The sequence below is a fragment of the Aotus nancymaae genome, unplaced genomic scaffold (assembly GCF_030222135.1).
Source record: "Aotus nancymaae isolate 86718 unplaced genomic scaffold, 86718_ANA_hifiasm-v0.15.2.pri h1tg000014l, whole genome shotgun sequence".
In the NCBI taxonomy this organism is placed as follows: domain Eukaryota; kingdom Metazoa; phylum Chordata; class Mammalia; order Primates; family Aotidae; genus Aotus; species Aotus nancymaae.
In genome coordinates this window covers 88603440-88624527 of record NW_026988425.1, presented here as the reverse complement: position 1 = coordinate 88624527, position 21088 = coordinate 88603440, and the positions used below count along the sequence as shown (strand labels likewise).

Genomic DNA, 21088 nt, shown 5'->3' with positions numbered 1-21088 from the left:
TCTCATGGCTTCTCATTCCTGGGCTCATTTTAATTCCTCCTTTCCCACCATGCTGTGCAGCAGCTATGCAGAACTCCCGCCACACTGAATTCTCAGATGGGAACCAGCCGTTTGTGCCCTCTCCAGGTCTGTCATTGAACCAACATACACCAGAATGATTATTTGGATGAATTGGGCATCTCTTCTAACTGGCCAACGCTTGTGATTTTCTGTTTGTTGAACACTTAGAATCCTACCTTTCCTTCCAAATCCCCCAAATGACAGGAAACTCAGTCACCCTCTTTCTTTAGACCTTGGCCTGATGAGGACAGAAGCCAAAGTGGCATGCTCATATTCCACAGATGCTTTTTCTTCAAAGTACCTCTTTTTCTCTAGCCCAAGCAACCTTTGTCTAGTCTCTAGGATACAGCAGCCTGACTCTTTATTTATTCTCTTTCCATTCCATTGTTTATGGCACAAACCTTACGCCTGACTTCCTTTGGGGCTTGGCCTCTTGCTGCTCAAAAGAAACTGGATCTTGAATATCAATGACCTCGACTTTATAGATTTCCATCTCCGCAGTGAGGTTTAAATTTTATTTTTAGCGATTCAAAGGCTGAGCACTGACTGCTTATTTTTTGTGTGTGTTCTTGGCTTAAAACCCTGCATCCTCTCTGAAGCAATTCCTGCTGCTGACTGAATAGGAAAGGAGCTTGGGGAACCCTGGTTAATATCTCAAAATTTCATCCTGCCACAAACATACTCTGCAAACACAGAAGAAAGCCCCCAAATTACAAAGATACAATGGGCCATGATATCTTTTAAAGTAATGTTAATGTTATGTTAATGGTAGAGCAGTTTGCAACGTAATACAGGGTTATGAACAAATAGTTCTTGTACCACAATGAAGTCAGGTTATATTAACAATCAGAGTATAGGATTCTTATGTAGACCAAATTGAGGGTTTTCTCAGAAAGGTAATCTATGGAGTTCTCTGATTTTTTTTTTTTTTCAGAAACTGAGAATTATTGCGAAGCTGCACAGGCACAGAGTGGCTCATGCCTGTAATTACAGCACTTTAAAGAAAGTCACTATGTCATTTGGAAGTCTGAGCTTGAACTGAGGAGTTCAAGACCAGCCTGGGCAACATAATGAGACCTTGTCTCTACGAAAAATAAACAAAATTAGCCAGGAGTGGTGGAACATGCCTGTGGCTCCAGCTACTCAGCAGGCTGAAGTGCGAGGATTGCTGGCGCCCTGGAGGTTGAGGCTGCAGTGAGCCCAGATTGTGCCACTTCACTCCAGCCTGGGTGCAGAGTAAGACCCTGCCTCAAAAGAGAAAGATTAGTTTGCAATTCCAAGTACAACACTTCACCCCCATTACCCCTGGCCTTACACAGATTCACACAAGCCATGGGACTGACATTGGGTTTATTTTTGTTCAGAACCCAGCATCAACAAAAGGCAGAAAAGAGAATGCCAGGGATCTGCAAAAAATGCACAAGACTTAGGAAATTTACAAAACAAGGCCTGACTGGGAACCTAAGGATTCTAGAGTAAGCCATGGCACGTTCCCAAAATAGAAGAGTGGAACTTTGAGAGAAGAGAGGATTTTTAAAAAATCTATGAAGCAATGATATGAAGAGGATAAGAGAGGTAAAGTTTCTGTTTGACTAAACAGAAACCATTTCAGATGGCAGCCCATGGAGGTCTAGAGAACATTCAAAAGGGACACATTATGTTTCTGGGCAGGGAGTCCAGGTCTTTCCTTCAGGGCCAGAAGATAAGGTCGCTACACAAAGCCTCTTTTTCTTTCTGTCATAGCTCACTACTGTCTTGAACTCCTGGCCTTAATGCCATCCTCCCATCTTAGCCTGCATAGTAGCTGGGACCACAGGTGCACACGACCATGTCCAGCTAATTTTTATATTTTGTGTAGAGATGGAATTTCACCACATTGCCTTTATTTTTCAATCCTCAACCAAACTCACTCTGCATGTTTTGAATTTACCATCATAAGTCTCTATATATGCTCAGTCTAGGGTCCAATGGGCAAGATGTTTCTTTGAAAAGAAAAGAAAGAGTTTCCTTTCTCCATGGGCATTGGTAAATGTTTTAATCATGGACATTAGGCTGTCAAGGAGAGGCTGTAAGACAGTGAAACTGATAATAGTATCCACTACTCTAACACACATCCTAAGGACAGCTGGAGATACATTCCTTGAAATTTCAAAAGAGAATTTTATATGGGTTAAAAAAATATGTTTCTCTTTATTTTACATGAATTGAATAATATCCTTCAAACTTCACTTATTAACTGTATAAAACAGGCTGTGGCTGACCTGTCTATAGAGAGCTATTAAATGCATATAAATGGGAAATTCTTGAAATTCAGGCTCACAATAAAGTTAAATCACTTCAGTGTGCCACAATAAGAATCTCCTAACCCAGAACCCAGACAAAGGCCTGGATGTCAGGATTATTAACTAGGAGAAGTATTACCTTTCGTGGTAGAATAAGTTATCTTTGGACAATGAAACAGCCCGAAAAGCAGGAAAGAAAACAAGCCCGACCACTCTTGTGGGTTTCTAAAGACCTATCAGATATCTCACTTGCACAAGCTGCTGACCACCATCTCATTCCTGGGAAGAAGGAGAACACCAGAGGCCATGCTTGGTCAAATGCATCCTTGTCAATGTTCTCATACCCTTTTGATGCTTGATACAGCTTATGAACAAAGAATTCATTGGTGCCTGTAAGTTCTATTTCTTTTATTTAGAGTCCAGTGATAGTCTTCTCAAATCTGGGCCAAAAACACTGTTACCTTGGGCAAATTGCTGAATCTCTCTAAACCCCAGTTTCTCTATCTATAAAATGGACAATAACAGTTGCTTCTTTATAGAATTTTTCTGTGAGATTAAGTGAAACAATCCATTTAAAGTACTTAGCAGAAGGGTGAGGACAGAGACATTGCTTAGTTTGCTGCTATTATTAATGCTATCAACCTATCACTTTCTACTTAATACATCGATATAGTTCCATGTCATTAACTATTTATCAGCATAATTTGTAATGGTTTTATAGTTTTCCATTAAATGAGTTAAATATACTTTAACTTATCAAATATTGGGGGACACTTAGAGTGTATCTATTTGTTTGGCTACTATACTCCCAGGTAAAGTTAGTTGATTAAATATACGTGTCTACTTTCACTCCCCACTAAAACCTCGCAAAAACTACGGAGATGGGATTTTTTAAGGACATAAACTTATGAAATAGGGAGAACAGGAGTACAGGCAAGAAGCAATAGCAAAAAATTATGAAAGCAGAAAAGCAAATAATTTAGCAGACCCAGGAAAATAAAATGTTAATCCAGCAGCAGGGAAAGCCAAGAACTAACCCTTTCTATGCCTCAGAATTCCCGTGACTTAGGAATTGGCAGGCACCAAATAGCTTGAAATTGGGATGAAAATAGATGGGAAAATAAGAAAGATTGCTTAAAAGTCTATTTCAGAAGCAGTCTTCCCCAATTTCCCTCATCACTCTTTATTGCTGAAAACTATCCCTTTGTCACCCAGCAAAGAGACTGAGGGCGTTTTCCCAGAGACAGCAGATGCAGTTAAGGGTGGAGACTTCACACAAAACATGGAACTAAGTGAGGCACGGTGAATGTGGTCCTCAGGATTCTTGTCCTTTTCCTCTGAGAGCTGGCCCTTTTTGCTGAAGATTGCAGGTCAGGAAGTCTTCTCTTTGGAATCCAACTAACCCAGGAGGAAAGGCTTAACGACTCTGGCACTGAGGACTTCTCAACTCTTCTACCTGTCCAGGCCATCATGCAGCGAAACTCACAGTTGCCAGTTCCCATTTAAATGATTACAGCTTTTCTTTTCTCACTCTCAAATGTGATCTAGCAACATGGATAACTGGAAATTTGAGGAATGTCTTTGCCATGAGATAAGAGACTGAACCATACAGGAAAAAACACCATAGTGATCACCTTATTTTTGCAAAAGAAACCAAAAAACAAAAAATAAAAACAAAACAAGCAAACAAATAAACCCGCCTAACATTAATATTCTCAAATATATGAGAATATATTGTAACCATGAGAGAAGAATAGGAACAAATTAAAAGAAACATTTATAAAATAAAAATTATCTTTTAGAAATTAACAATATGATGGAGAGAATGAAAAACTCAATAGAAGAGCTATAATACTAGTTAAGAAAAAATTTTCAGAAGTTTTGGCATAAAGTAAAAATGCAAATAAGAGAAAGGATTTTTCTTTTGTTATAGACAATGATTTGGTGGTAATATTAGAAGGAAAGAAGATATTTCAAATTATAGAAACCAGCAGATTGTACAGCTTGAGATAAAATGAAAGAAGAATTCAATTTGCAAAGTTCTTTAAACATCAAAACATAGAAAACAATAAAACTTTACTTGAAGTGCCAGAGCATCAAGGCAGATAGCAAGTACTCAAACACTAAATTAAGTGAGTCTTACTTCCATCAGCAATACAGTGAAAAATCTGTTATAGGAGGCTTACTAGCAAGTCATGATCTCAGTGCATCTATTTTTGATGAGAAGCGAAGACATAACCTAGACTCACAGACTAGTGCAAAGAATGCTCCCTTTCTGTGAGTCGGTCCAGTTAGTCTTTACAAGCTCCAGAAGGGGCAAGGTGGGGTGGACTCCCAACCTCTGTGGCTGCTTCTGTGACAACTCTGATTCAACCAAAAGAAATTGTTGACCAAACTTAATTTGCTTTTACCTTCGTTCCTTATATTGCTATGATTCATTTGGAATGTGCCCTTGAGGTTCTACATGTTGTTAGATGCTGGAAATATTTTGACAAGATCAAGTATACCCTAGCCACATGAAATAGAGAATTGAGATAGTTAAGAAGAAATGCTAGACTCATATTTCACTTTCTCTAAAATATGCATGTAGTTGAGACTAAGGTATTCTTAAGATTCTCTGCTTCATTTTACTTCTAGGCTTAATCTCTGCCCATGACTTGCAGAAGGACTTAGAGAGCAGGAAATTGTTAAATAAATTTGGTTCATGTATATCAATGGACATCCCGTGATGCCCAACAGAATCACCTGGTGTGACCCATGCCACATGAATTAAATCACAATCTGTGGACTTAGGGCCAGGGCATCAGTATTGTTTTCAAGACACTAAGTGCAGCAAGAATTGATAACGACTGATAAAGTCACTTTCAATGGCTATTTATACTTTTTAAAGTTCTTAATTGCAAAATATCTGCTTTCTTTGAAGCTATACAGATATAGTATCCAAATTGGTGATCACAATTGGTTAGCTTAAGTAGTTTCATAATTGACACTTGGCTTTCTTGACGAGGTTCCCAGAATTTAGATGCAATAAGTTGGATGTTGCGGCGGAATGTAGAAACTGTTAACATTGTTCTTGGAGCGCCTGGCTGGCTTGAAGCAAAAGATCGATATACATAAGTATTCTTGGATTGTAGGAACAATCATTCTATCCATATATAGTTATGCATCTTCACAGGAAAGACTTTAAAATGTGCTCTCAGGGTATTATATTTTAATCCAGCATTAATAAGCTCTGAAAACAAGAATGGGTTCTTTTATTCTTGGTGAGAGGGCCAGAGCCTTACAGTGATGTGTGAGCAAAGGATCACCTCAACCTAATGACTATCTTCCTAATTGGCTCCTGGGAAGTTATATATAGACATATTTTCTTTGAGTCATGACTGTTTTTTTTCCCCAGGTTCAGCTGCATTTTTTCTAAAGAGGTAATAAAAGAGCTACCCTAATAGTGGAAAATAACCTCAGGTAGTCTATTTGAAATGGTTACAAAAAGAAGAAGAAGGAGAAGACAGAAAAGAATGAGAAAAAATTGGAAGGGAAGACAGAGAATGAAGAGAATCATGGTGATGACAATAAAGAAGGAAGAAGAGGAAATGGAGATAAAGAAGCAGGAGGTAGATCAGGAGGAAGAAGAGAAAGAGAAGAAAGTGAAGCAGCAGCAGCAGCAGCAGCAGCAGTAGGGTAGGGGCCAACACCAGTTCAGGGCTTTTCACAGGGCTCCTTATGACCTCCAAGGGTATCTGTTGAAGTCTGTAGATTCCTGGGCCTCAGGCCATTCCAGAATCAGAATGGGAGAAGAAATGCTTAGGAAGCTGCATTTTAAACGAGCACTCCTGGTAAGTATTACGTATAGTAAACCATTTGAAAATGATTGTTCCACAATACGTTGGGCACTAATGCCAGGGATACTATCCATTTCACTTATTTAGTTTCCAGGTTCCTGGTCTTACCAAAGCTAAAGATAGTAATAATATTTTATGATAACAGAAACCTAGGAACATAAGTCTTCTAAGTTAATCTAAAATCATGGACAGTTTTCTTCAATGCAAAGCAAAGAAAATGGCAGAAGACAGACCAATCATAATGACAGCTACATTTTATTGAGTCCCTACTATGGGCTACGTTGTGTTCTCATGTTTACATGATTTAGTTCATTCAATTCTCACAAATAGTAAACCGTATTATTTCCTCTGTTTCATGAGGAAGCTGAAGATTCAGGAGCTATTCCAGGTAACAATGCTAGTACGGGGCAGAGAGGACTCAAATACTTATCTGCTAAAATATTAAACATCAAACTGTTCCATATAAATGGAAGGTAGAAGCACTGCAGAACTTGAGTGTTAGGTCTGTGAGATTATCTATGCAAACTCTGGTAGCCTTGCCTGCCTGTGACTTAGTTTACTTGTCTGTGAAGTGGGAATTGTAATAATTTTGTAGTGAGAAGCCAATAGATGGAAATCCCTGTGAATATTGTAAATTGCTATATAAACACCAGTTCTCATTATACTCCTACAATCATGGCTCTTGTAGGCTGGATCCAAACATTCCCACAGGAAGTTGGGAAATTGAAATGAAGTAATTGTGTTACTACTCAATCACCCATGAGCAGAATCACAGACAGGCTGTTTCTAATATCAGGAGGCAGGCAAAGTGAAGGAGTAAGCACATTATTAAAAAGTGCCTCTTTGACTATTTTCTCTGTGTGCTTCATGATGTGACCTCTGCTGATGTTGAATGTCAAACTTATTAACATCTGCTTTCTTACTTTATACATTTGCAGTATAATTAATACTAATGAGTTTATATGGTCCCTTTTCTTCTAAGGTGCCACTTTCAATAAATGTGCTTAGATAGGGAAAACTTCTAGTCTTCCTAGAACCCTTAACCCCATCGCTACTGATCCTCCACGAAAAAATCAGATGCAAAGTGCTCCAAGAGGAAGAATCTGGTCCTCAGGTCAGATGTGTGAAGTTCACTCTGTGAGCAGTGGGTAAATGACTTCACTCATGCATTTCAGTTAACTAGAGTTAATAAAACCTGCTGTGGCTCTCTCAACAGGCTTATGGGAAAAGTCAATTGGGAATGTGTATGATTATGAGAGAAAGAAAAAAAAAGAGGGAGAGGAACACACTAAAAATTAGTGAGTAGGGAAAAAAGGAGAAAAGGAGGTGAGAAATGAGTGCCAGAATTGAGACTCAATTCTCGATTGAGGCAGTTTCACACTTTGAAATCATCTCTCTGTCCAAGATGCCTCCCCACTCCAGAATTTGAGAAACGTGTGTAACAAACTATTGTGTAACTAGGATGCTATTCTCTCAATAAAAATAACTCTCATTTACTTGTATGAGACAATGTTGTAAGTATGTTATGGATAATAACTTCGACAGGTAAATTACTATTATACCCTCATTTTGTATTGAGGAAACCAGAGCAAAGACATATTGAAAATGTGTCTGGATGTTCCCAGCTAACAAGTGGCAGAGATTCAAATCCAGGTGTTTCGTTTTGAGTCTGCTCTTATATCTGCGTTTAATGCTTTTTGAAATTATGTTCACCTAGCATTTGGGCAGTTTATCAAATAGTATCAGTTCTTCCATTGACTCTTAACTAGTCTTGCAAATAAAATTAAAGCCATTTCCTCTGCTTTTTCCAGCTGTAGAGCAATAGGAAAGCATAAGCTGTATCATCAACCATTGCACCCATGAAACACTTTCCCATACCTTTTTCTTTCCTAGCTTTCTCAATGCCAAACCCTGACATTTCCCCCATGTGTATGTAGGGCCTTACCCTGAATTATTGAGTAATTCTAACTGGAGAGCCAGAAGAACTTGAGTAGCCTTAAACTGACTCCCTCTCCCTGCTGCCATTTCTCCTACCCATCTCCCTCACCCACAAGTCCATCTCTTTCCCAAGTTCATGAGCTTAGAATTAACTTTTGCTACCTGCTAGCTCTTCTCCTTAGCATGTAACAACTCAGACCTGGCCAATACACGTTTGCTTGAGATGTGGCACCCATTGGGCTTGCTGGTCTTAGCCTCTCTCTCTTGCGGTAAGTAAACAGCTACAGCTGCAGTGTGGCCAGGTCTGAATAGTAGAGGGACAGCGGGGTCTAAGGAATGGGCTAGAGACACACATGCTCATAGGAGACATGATACCCTGATTGAATGGAATAAGTCAGGCATAAGAGAAAAGCTCCAAACTCTCAATTCTCTCTGCTATTTTCCCTCTATGTTTGATAGAGTTAAGGATTTCTGAACACTAGTATAAGAAAAAAAGGTGGGATAAACATAATTGCAGAAATTGATACTTTGTCTCAGTGTCTGAGAATTGTGGGGACCACTGTCTCTAGACCAACATTTTCTAGTTTTTAAAGAGAAACCAGAAAACCAGATTTTTGTTAGATATTTCCTGAGTTTCCATATCAGAAGCTTACTTAGAACGTTTAAAGTAATGTGCCGTGGGCCACTTCTGCTTTACTATCTTTGTTTTCTCTTTCAGTTTTACTGATCATATATATTTCTTGCCTGTCATATCTGGGATCAAGATTGGTCCCTCTTCTAACCATAATTAGAGACAATTGTTGAAGGTCTGCTCTCCTCCACTTGTTTACAACTGCTTCTAGGATTATATTAATTTAAACAACAAGCAGATTAATCCCTGTGTTCACTGGAAGGAGGTGAGAAACCAAGGGGAAGTTAGGGTCAGTCCATTATTATTTGTCCCTCAGTAGCACTTGCTAGGAAGCAAGCCCGAGGTGACCAAACTTTTACAGCTGCTTTGGGGGGTGGCGGGGGGGTGAAGCCTCCATCATAACTGTGCCTGATTTCTCTGGGGAAAACACCCTCAATCTCTTTGCTGGGTGACAAAGTGATAGTTTTCAGCAATAAAGAGTGATGATGGAAGCTTGGGAATTGCTTCTGAAATAGACTTTAAGCAATCTTTTTTATTTTCCCATCTATTTTCATCCCATTGTGAAGCTGTTTGGTGCCTGCCAATTCCTGAGTCTGAGGCATAGAAAGGGTTAGTTCTTGGCTTTCCCTGCTGCTGGATTAACATTTTATTTTCTTAGGTCTGCTAAATTATTTGCTTTTCTGCTTTCATAATTTTTTGTGATTGCTTCCACTTCTGTTCTCCCCATTTTAAGAGTTTAGGTGCTTAAAAGAATCCCTTCTCTGTAGTTTTTGGGGGATTTTAGTGGTGAGTGAAAGTAGACACATATATTTAATCAACCAACTTTACCTGGAAGTATGGTAGCCAAGCAAATAGATACACTCTAAGTGTCCCCCAATATTTGAAAAGTTAAAGTATATTTAACCCATTTAATGGAAGACTATGCAACCTTTATAAATTATGCCAGTGAACAGTTATTGACGTGGAAATATGTCTATATATTAAGTGGAAAGTAATAGGTTAATAGCATTAATAGTAGTAGCAAACTAAGCAATGTCTCTGTCTTCGCCCTTCTGCTAACTGCCTTAGATGGATTATTTCACTTAATCTCACAGAAAAATTTCCTGACATGTGGAGTAAGAAGTTATGAGCATCACAAACATAAATGTCTATGAAAAAAGTGAAGTTATTTTTATTTTATTTTTATTTTTATTTGGAGACTATTACTACATTATGGTTCTCCGCATTATGAGTTTGACAATAATTTTTGCATTGAAATACTATTTTTCAAATAGTAACTTTACAGTGGAGAAGTCTGGTTGATGTGATACGATCTTAATCAAGTGATCAGAAATAACATCACAAGTAATTAGACATGCAGACATCATGTACCTCCTGATACAAGCCAATGAAAATGACATAATATCACTTATTCCTACAAGTGTTTGATCCCAGCCTAATTGTTAGAAAATACCAGACAAACCAAAATTAAGGACCATAATATAAAATAACTGAATAGTACTCTTTAAAAGTTTTAAGGTCATCAGAGACAAAGATAAAATATCCCAGATTGGAGGAGACATAATAGCCAAATGCAATAGGGAGCCTTAATTGAATACTGGACCATAAAAAAAGATGTACTAATAGAACAGCTGGAAATGTATAAAGGTCTATAGATAAGAATATTGTATCATCGTTAATGTTTTGATTTAGGTAATTGTACTATGGTTACACAAGATGTAAACCCCTGGGAAACGTGCATGAACAGTATATATGAGCTTTGTGTACTGTTATTTTTTTTCTTTTGAATTTTCTGTAACTATAAAGTTATTTCAAAATAAAAAGTTGTAAAAATAAATTATCTCTTTATTTAGCCAACTACACTATTCCATTCTGGGTGCCACATTTAAAAAATTCTGTTAAAATATTCTATCCAGACAAGGGCAAGCAGAATGCCAAAGTGATACAAAGGTTGGAGATGTTTAACCTATAGCAGAAAAAATTTAGGCAAGATATAAAAATCTGCCTTCAATGTATGAAGCACTAGCATGTATAAAAGAGATTGAAACTTGTCAGTGTGGTACCAGAGGGTAAATTGAGCTTGCTTGACGAGGTAGTAATGAGGAAATGCATAATATCATTATAAGGAAGGACTTTGTAACCATTTTTGCCAATCCAAACCAAAGAATGGGTTGCTTTGGGAGACCAGAAATTGCCTAACAACTTGATAAAAATATCACAGAGGAGTGTCATGTATATGTGTTAACTAGATCAGTGCTTCTCAAACTTTAATTGCATATGAATCACTATGGACTCATTAACAATGCAGATTCTGATTCAGTATTTCAGGGCTGGGGGCTGAGGGTCTGCATTTCTAACCAGTTTCCATCTGATGCCTATAATGCTGGTATGTGAACAAGACTTTGAGAAGCAAGGAGCTGTATAATATTCAAGGTCACTTTTCAACACTGAAGTCTATAATTCTCATAGAAATGCATACTTCAGGAGCAGAGAAAGCAGTTAAACACTGAGATTTTAACACAAAAATGGCAATGTTCAAGAGCATAGAGGAAGCAAGAGTATTGCCTGGAAGCAGAAGCAGGGATGCTCTGAAACTCACTAAGTAAATGCATATTTAAAAAAAAAACCTGTTAAAGAAAGAGCCTAAATACTTGCATATGGCCACATTTAATTATCAGTTTTCATTAGAAAAGATCCATTATTTCTATCAAGTGGGATTTACGGCACTCATTGCTTTGATTTTAATAATTCAATTCTATGTTAAATTCAAGATTTTTGTGTTGATCTAGTTCATTCAGCAAAAATCCTTCGTAATTATTCATCCACCTTAAAGCCTTTGCAGTGTATAGACTTTGATTTGTTACTCTTTCCCTTCCATTTAGATAGGTCAGAGTATCCCAACCAGTGGAGTTAAAGATGTCCCTCAAGATATTTGGTCTTCTCATCACTTGGAAAGGCCAGGTGAGTAGCTTGTTGCTGAGCTCTTGGAACTCAACCAAACCATGTCTACCACCTTGATGCTGTATTTACTTCAGCAACCTGCTGCAAGCATGTCTATTTCCATCACGTGAAAAGTGTGGATCTGCTAGAGGAGTTCATATTCCAAATACTTAATTAGCATAGCATGCCCACCAAAATTTGGTCGTGGGAGGAGATATCATGAGAAAGTAATTCAGGGACTTCTGGCAGGTGTATCTTTAGGTGGTCACCCCAATATCCATCTTTGTGTATACTAGATACTTTTCTCAATTTGTGGTAAAGTTGGTGGATGGTAACTTCTCTAAAAGGTGTGTGCATTTTCCAGCTTACAATTTCAATATTATTTTGTCATACTTTACCTATAAAGTTTAGGTGGATTCTGAATCTATATGCTTCCTCATATAAATTCCAATGGTAAATTTGTTAAGAAAATAAAAAGTAAGAACGTTATATTATTTAAAATAGAGTCTTGCAAAAAAAGTTTCATTGGCAGCAGCTATTAAGAATATAAAACGATCATTTGTCATTAAAATGTTTTAATGAGAAATGATATATAGCCTTCAGATAAAAACTTATATTGGTGAAAGCATATTCAGATTTCTCAATTTAAACTTATTAATATGCAATTTAATGTATTGCCCAAAATGTTATATTTTATTTTGTTATCATAATTGTATCATGTAAAGAAAATATTATGAATTTCTTCACCCAGCTCCATACAGGTATCTTCAAATTTCCTCCAGTTTACCCCAGTGTGCCACAAAAATGTTGTTATTTTCTATGTTTGGAAACACTGCTATAGGTAGGTTTGCTTCTATAATGTGTTCTGCTACCAAAAATTTTCTAGTTTTATTACAGGCTAATTTGTTACACCTTTGAGTTAATGTGCAGTTAACTGTTACCCATAGCAAACAGGAAAGTCTACATAATAACTGGAAAATGTTAAACCTACATTATTTTCTTACCCATTCTTTAACATCTCTTGAAAATCTAGGACTATTATTCTGTTATTCTGTGGGGCTAGAAATGTTCTTTTTCTTGGCCCAAATGGCTACACTGTGTCCACTTTGTGATAAATATTGAGCACATTATTTAGTATGCCCAAGGGCATATGTTTTATTTCATAGTAACAAAATGTTTAAAACATTTGTTTCCTTAGATTAAAGAGATATGGTGATCTACAGATCTTGTTCGAGCATATTCTTTCTGCTTATACTAGCTCTGTTTTTTTCTCCAAGAAACCTTAATGAATGCTTAGCTGTATCACTGGGCAGTTGTGAGCAGTCATGAAAGAGGCATGGCACTCATTTGATAATTTATAATGGAAACATGTCCTCTTTAGTTTCTGGAGTATCCAGTTTCCTATATAAATTAATCATATGAATCAAATGCTATTAAAACCAACTTAAGGGTGATAATTGGCTCTTCCAATTCATGATATGAAATATAACACTGATGGGCCTGGAGGTTACTACCATGATCTACAAATCAGGATACGACTAGCCCTTGGTACAAAAAGTTAAAATAGATTATAAATCTACTTGCACCTCTAATCTCGGCAGAAATTTATTTCTTCTGCATGCCAGAAGTTCTGGCAAAGAGGTTCATAGGATAAAAGTCAGACAATAGTGGATTAAGTTACTGATATATGTATTTTGTGGATGAGGAGATTGCCTTATTTTTGTGAGAGTTTAGTTTGCCCTATTAGGTATATAAACCAAATGTTTATTCCAGGTTTATGTGTTGCTCAATTTAAGACAAATGCCTCATTAATGAGAGAGACACTGATCCTATTGCCAACACTCTGCCAAACTGATTTACTTGGACGATAATAAGAAAAGGACAAATATGTTTCTCCTCTGACACATCTACCATTATAAAACATTTGCCCTGGGCTTCTCCTGCCTTGCTAGTGCACAGTTAGCATCTGTCTGCTGTGAGAATGAAACACCCTTGAGAACTTGAGGCCATAACTCAGGCTGAGGAAAAGACAGCTTACCTAGCCATCAACATTCACACATGTTGAATTTACAAAACAGACAGACAACAAAGCTATCAATCAGAGCCCATTCCATTTCATCTCATGTGAATTATATTATTGTAAAACACTTAACCATATCACATAGCTTATTAACATTGACATTTGTTTTTGTAAAGATGCTTTATGTTTAAAGAAATTCTCTAGTGCACATTTCTGCAAACGTGGAGGCAAATGAAAAATTAGCACTACGGAGCCCCATCCTCCACTAAGTCTTGTCTCATTTGCTTCTTGTAAGGAACATCTCTTGCTTCCTTTCTCCACCTGTTCATATGCTTTCTTTTCAACCTTCTCCTCTTCTATTTCTCCAGAATAGATCGCGCCCTCAGGCGGTTGAGCTTAAAAAAAGATCTTCCCAGATGCGGCACACTCTCACTTTCACCTCCCGGCGATTTTACTTTTGGCCTGAGTCCAACACGTTTCCAAGAGCTGGACACAAGTTGTCACGATCATGAACCTAACCACACTCCCCTCTGCGGCCAATTTCCTATTTTGCTGTTCAAAAGAGGGAAAGGCACATATGAAAAGGAATACAGCTTGGTGCTGGTCAGCCACAGAAGGGTGGAGGTCTTAACGGAGCTCAGAAGAGCGAGTCCAGCTTCTGCAGCAGTCTTGCGTGTGTCGCTGTCCAGACCTCGGTGCTGAATACTAGGCGCTTGTATCTCCTGCAGGGTTTAAACCCAGGATTCGAATAGGCACCACCATGGGAGACTGAATTCATTTCCCTCGGGTGAGGGGTGGAGGGTTCGTTTAGATGTTTGCTTGTTCTCCGTCCACAGGAAACCATTTTTCCACAAAAAGGCATTGTGCATTTTATGGGAAAGTAATGGCACAGTTCCAGTTCAGCACCAAAGTGAAGAGCTCTACTGAGGGAAAAATGGAAAGTCGGGGTAAATAAAAACTGTTCTTTCCCTCCCTGAATCAACACAACAGCTTTGGGACCCTAGATCCCCTTGTTGACAAATTCTTAAAAATGTTTTTTAATAATACATGATTAATCATTTTACTGCTAAACACTGTAAAGGGTGGTGGTGGCGCTAGGTTTGCGATGTCTGGAGTAAACTATTGATACTGTTTTATTAAGGTTGAGAAACAAAAGGGAGGAGGAAACAAACTTGTAAACTAAGGTGGTTTGAATGATTAAAATTCATTTTTAAAAGTATTGCTTTAACATTGTCTCGGAGACATGCTCATTTTCTTAGACAATTTAGAACAGAATTTGGGCAGTAGTAGCTTCTCCTGCTTACCCTCCTAGCCTCTCTCTGATTTGAAAGACCTAAGAACCTTGTTCTCCATAGCAGGTGCTGGTACTCAAAGGGTCATTATAAGAATCCTATCACTTCCCCATTACCCCACCCCCATGAGATAATAAAGCAAATACAGAGAAAAAGCACTCCCAGCCTTTGATTCTTGGTAGTTATATTCAAATGGGGGCACTTTTCTTTGAAAAGTGACGATGTTTCTCACGGTACAGAATTTATGGGCAGATAGGGAGCAGACTTAAGTGATCCCAGCAAATAGTTCCTTCCTTTTCCTAATCCCTGGCTGCTTATTTTAGCCGCTTCTCCACCCCGCTGGGAATACCATTCAGATCTTAGTCCAGGTAGATCTGACGTCAAGAGATGGCTTTCGTCGATTTGACGTGTAAACACTCATTTCCATCCTGGCTGGGAAGGGCTGGGGCTCCACTCAGCCTGGAGACCGAAGCGCTTCACTGAGCGCTCGCCGCCGCCCAGCCTCTCCTCGCGCGCCTCCTAGCTCTTCGCAGAGCAACCAGGAGCCAGGAGCCGTCCAGAGCCCGAGGGTGGGAAGGGGGAGTCTGTCTGGCTTTTCTCCTGTCTTGCTTCTTTTTTCTCTTCCCTTCTCACTCGTCTTCAAGCGAGTGTGTGAGCCATGGAGCGAAGAGCCTGGACTCTGCAGTGCACTGCTTTCGCCCTCTTTTGCGCTTGGTGTGCATTGAACAGTGCAAAAGCGAAAAGGCAATTTGTCAATGAATGGGCGGCGGAGATCCCCGGGGGCCCGGAAGCAGCCTCGGCCATCGCCGAGGAGCTGGGCTATGACCTTTTGGGTCAGGTAAGAGTTTCCACTTTCAAGAAACTTTCTGGGGCCCCAGGGGACGAACGGGACTGGAGCGCGGTCTTCCAAGTGGGAGCCCCAGGTTGCACTCTCCGGAGCCCAGTGTAGCAAAGAACAAGGAGCTGCTCCTGCTCTCGCCCCTGGCGCTCTAGGAGAGAGAGAAAGCTTGCATTATTTACTGTTTGGGCTGGGCGCCGCCAAGCAGAAGGAAGCCGCTGCAGCTGGGTAGGGCTTATGCTTACTGTTGGCCGCTCTAGAATTGAAATCCGTTCCCGCGCGGTTTGGAAGAAAAATCCCTCCAAGCTTGTTATGGGAACTTGAGATGCACTCAAGCTTTCACCAACCGAGCGCCCCAGGGAAAAGCAGTGCGCTCCATCCCCCGGGACTCAGGCGGTCTGCGTCGGGAGCTGGCTGTTGCCTTCTTTTCAATATGGCAGCATCAGATCCAAGTCCTGAGGCAAGGGGCTAAGCAGGCTTGGGGCTGTCCGCCCTGGCAGCCTTTAAGGGCACGCCCAGGGCATTGGAAGAGTGCCAGCTGCTGGGATTCGCGACCAGGAGGATGGGAGGCCGAGGAGTAGCCTGGGACGCTGCGGGGAGAAATGGTGGGTGAAAGATACGGGACTATCTATCTCCACGCCTCTCTGGGGAGCTCCGGATTTTCACTGGGAACTTGTGAAGTCCAAGCTTTATAACTTTGCCCGGCCAGTCCCACTGCAGGGTCGAGATGCCGAACTGACTGTGGGGAAGGGATCTATTTTTTCTCTTGTTCTTCAGCCAAGTACGTAATCGTTTTCTCGGGAATTTCAGCTTATTGTTGCCTGTCCAAGTGGAGGCTTGGTCAATAGATAGCTGGTTGGAGGTGGGTGGACGTGAAGACATTAAGTGGGAGACTGCTCATAGCCGAGCGATTCCGAGGGGACCCTAGGGAGTGTGACTTCTAAGCTAGAGCTTTCCTTTCTTTGGCTGTGAATCAAGCCCTTGCCCTCTGCTTGGGAAGTTGGTCTGCATTGAAGCGGGGGAGGAGGGAGTTTAAAACATTTTGGCGCGTTTTTTTTTTTTTTTTTTCTGGAGGTGGTGGTTCTGACGCCGCTGAAGTCGCGAATGAGTAATCGGCGGGGGCGTTGGCGATTCTGTGGATCTAACCCGCTGGGGAATTCGCCTTCTGTTGCTCGAGGCTTTATTCTCAACTTTATAAACCAAATTGTCTTTGAAATGCTCGGCAGGAAAATCAATGCAGTTCCTGGTGTCCCAGGAGCAGATGAGTCTTTAGCTTTCGGCCAGCCCTTGCCCTTGTGCCAAGCACCATGTTAGGGGCTGAGGATTAAGAGGAGGGAAAGAAACGCTCTCAAGTAATCAAGACTCTGGAGGAGACTAGCTTAGAGATAAATGATTGCAACTGATTGTAATTTGTGTAATAATAGAAGTTGTACTTGGAGTCTGGATATTCATTGGTTGAAGGAATGAAAGTGGAAGGGAATTTGGAAGGGGTGAGTGAAAACTGCCCAAAGGAGAAAATATTTGCCCGGGAAGAGGAGTCAGATGTTGTCAGGAGAACATAATGAGATTGGAGAAGACAGTCCAGGCATAGAAAACAGCTTGTGGGAAAACAGTGAGACATAATACAGCTTAGTAGTAAGCCTGATAATTGTGAATTTTTGAGACTCAAAGAGAGGGTGAGTAGCAGATAAAATTGTGCTGGTGAGTATTGTGGGCATCATGAAAATCATGTATGTCCTATTGGGGTAGAAACTGGGGGTTTAATTGTGTATTCCTTGAGCAGCTACTGAAAGGTTAAATAGCAATAGTAACTGTGTAGGAGGAGAATGGGGAAGGAAGCAAAAACTAACTCCCTCTTCTCTTTCCCACCTGTTAGCTCTAGGCATGTATCTAAACCTGGGCCACTCAATGTGAGAATTGCTTTTCAAAATAAATAAACATAAATCTAAATAGTAAAAAGCAACACACCAATATTCTTGGGAGGATCTTTGGGTATGGGATAGCACAGTCACAAAAGCATTAAAAAATAGTGGGGAAAAACCATCTATATTTACATATGACCTATAATACTATCTTTCCTCTAGCCATTTTTAGTTAAAAAGGCATTACTAACAAAGATTTTCAAACAAATTTAACAAAAATTATTTTATTAGAATAGTAATTCTTTGTAGAAGACTGATGGCGCTTTCCTGGTTCTGCTTATTTCTCTTTTTGTTTAATATTACTAACACTAATTTAGCATTACTATATTGGGCACCTTACTGCCTCAGGATAAAGCTTGGATTAAGGTAGTGACAAGAAGAAAAATCAGTTGACAGAAAAAAAAACAGGGCTAAGCTTTGGTGATCTTTTTCTATGGCTACTGATTTCTCACCCCAATTCCATTGACAGCTTGTAGGAAGATTCACTGAGGTTCAGGCTTGGAGCAGGGCCTAAGCATCTCTATTTAAAAATTCTCTAGGTGTTAAGAACCACCAATGTAAAGAACATGGTTCTTCTGTAATATCCTGTTGTATATTAAAAATGCAGGATTATCTAGAGGATTTGGTAGCTTCAAATTTAGTGCTGAGTAAAGGGAGACTTGCTCAAAATAATAAAGAGTATAGTTCTAAATGAATCAAATATTTCAATAGCTACCCAGAGAAGTATACACACTCTAAAGTGGAACACCTGCCTAAATGTAGCATGTTCTTCTCTGAGGCCTTGAATTAGTGGAAAATCAAATGATCACTAATAGTAGCTAATAATAGTTGTCACCATGGATTAAATGGCTACATTTTATAACAACAATAATTTATTTTAGTGGAAAGTGGCTCTGACCGTAAATAGTATCCCAAGTGTTTGCCTGCTTACTACAATTGTTCTTTGACCAGATATATTTGATTAAATGAGCATTTTAAGATATTGTCACATGCAAAAAAACATGTATTTCCTCCAATGTGTGTAAAATAGAGGCATCACTAGCCTCCCACTGTGAGCTAGTGAATATACTGTGAGTCCAAGCCATAATATTCTGAGAGTCATCTCAAGACCTCTATCAGGGTCTTCTTCATGAAGAATGTGGATGAAGCTGGAGGTCATTATTCTTGGCAAACTAACACAGAACAGAAAGCCAATATTGCATGTTCTCACTCATAAGTGAGCTAAATGATGAGAACACATAAATACATAGAAGAGAACAACACATACTGGAGCCTTTTGAAGGGTGGAGGGTGGGAGAAGGGAAGGGATCAGAAAAAATAACTAAGGGGTACTAGGCTTAATACCTGGGTGATGAAATAATCTGTACAAAAAAACCCATGACAAAAGTTCACCTGTGTGACAAACCTGTACTTGTAGCCCTGAACTTAAAATAAGTTTTTAAAAAGTTAACTTCAGCTACAAGGAATGGGCTTAATAAAAGTTGTGTATCTTTAAGTTAGCTGAGTTTTAAGCTAATCCATATATACTTGTTTGGGAAAGTGAATATTTATTTTAATTCTTTCCTTTTGTAGATTGGTCCACTTGAAAATCACTACTTATTCAAACATAAAAACCATCCCAGAAGGTCTCGAAGGAGTGCCCTTCATATCACTAAGAGATTATCTGATGATGATCGTGTAAGTGTTGTACATTTGTCTTCAAACCAATACTCTAACTTATCTGCTTTCTTTATTAATTTCTAATAAGAACAGAAGCATTTTGGAAATGTGATTCTTTTTATTGTGACCAAGATTATTTATCTGTAATGTTTCTAATTTCTTTCTATAAAATTATAATTGCATATAATAATAACAAAATTGGGTTGGATTGGTTGAGCTAAGGTTAATTTATACACAAAAATATGTACTTTAATTATATCTTATATACAGTTATATATATGTATCTAAAGTTAATTTTATATGTACACTCACAAAGTCAGTCTAAGAGCATAAAAATGAATATTTAAAATGAAGGGGCAGCACTAATAAAAATGTTTGACAATACAATCAACAACCTTTTATTAGGTACCTATTATGTACCAAACACTTTAACACCAGTGTGGGGACACCAAAGAAATACATAAGCCTTACTTTCAGTAACACTTCAGTGTAACTGAAAAACAGTCTATTATCTCTATTTGGTTTTGCTATATAAGCAGCTAGTTGTTTATGAGAGAACTGTAAATCCAAGTCTTCCAGAAGCATTCTATGGTTGGATCCAAACCATTTGATCTCTTTTTACCCTTGTTTGTATACCAGTTCAATGATTAGGTAACAGAAGAAAATGTATGTAATAAATACAAGTAAATAAGGTAGAGGTAATTTGAATATATAGCTAATGTACCTATTGATTTTGAAGTCTATTTTCATGGTCAGCAAACATCAGAAAATGTTGACTATGTCTGGATTATTGTAATTTGCATAAACAGTGTTACCTTTTCTCAAGCATATGTCATACTGGAAGAAATTTATCCTAATTGGCCTGATATCTGTGTACATGATTTTTTGTTGCCTAGGACACCCTGGAGAATTATGGCAAGAGATCTTCTTGGTGAGAGGATTAAAAACATCCTTTCAAATTCTCAGGAAAATATATATATATAAATATATTTATATATATTATATATATAAAGTGTCAGAAAGGTGATAGAACTGTTGAAAGTAGATGGAATTAATGAAACCTGTAAAATAATTTGCTGTTTTATTCATTCTGAAACTGATAGAATTTTAAAAAGAAGAAGAAAAAGGCAAAGTATAAGAGTAGAGAATAGCCTGGGTCAGTGTTCAAATGTAAAAGAAACAAGCAAATCCTAACAATTCTGTATTAGGACCACGGACAGTGACCCTATAGCTCGTCTACACCTATGGCTGGCCCTTTTTGTCAAGTTGCTGCTTGATGTGGGAGACCAAATGAGAGGCCCTTGACCTTATTACAGAAGCTTCTTGTCCACTGAGGTCTTCCCTGACTCACTTCAAGGCAGAGGGCTCATCATGTGTGGGCTCTGAAAAGCAGAACAACTTCCAGCACTCTGGCTAGGCTTATTCCCTGGGCCAAGCAGGAGAGAGATTTCATTCTTTGCCTAAATGCATGCCCAAACTGTATGCCCATTAATGCACATGGAAGTTAAACTGATCTCTCTTCTCATTTTCATAGGAGAAAACTGACAGGGTAGAGCATACCTAACTGTTATTCTTACTCAAAATATCACATGAAAATGAACAGATGACCCATTCTACTCTTTAGAGTAGAATCAGCTATCCCCTTGATAGCTGATTTTGGGGAGGAA

At 38.9% G+C, this 21088-nt stretch overlaps 1 protein-coding gene across 3 annotated transcripts in view; it reads left to right on the top strand.

The window, feature by feature from the left end:
• Nucleotides 1–15454: 15454 nt before the first annotated feature.
• Nucleotides 15455–21088, top strand: part of PCSK1 (proprotein convertase subtilisin/kexin type 1) — a 48608-nt gene continuing 42974 nt past the window's right edge. Inside the window, exons 1-2 of one of the 3 annotated variants that reach the window (XM_012477576.2) lie at nucleotides 15455–15840; nucleotides 19335–19439. In XM_012477576.2, coding sequence (XP_012332999.1) covers nucleotides 15661–15840; nucleotides 19335–19439 — 285 coding nt within the window. In that variant the 5' untranslated portion in view covers nucleotides 15455–15660. Of the gene's footprint in view, nucleotides 15841–16322; nucleotides 16446–16542; nucleotides 16622–19334; nucleotides 19440–21088 lie in introns of those variants that run through there. The other 2 variants (XM_012477577.3, XM_012477578.2) reach the window with 2 other exon arrangements.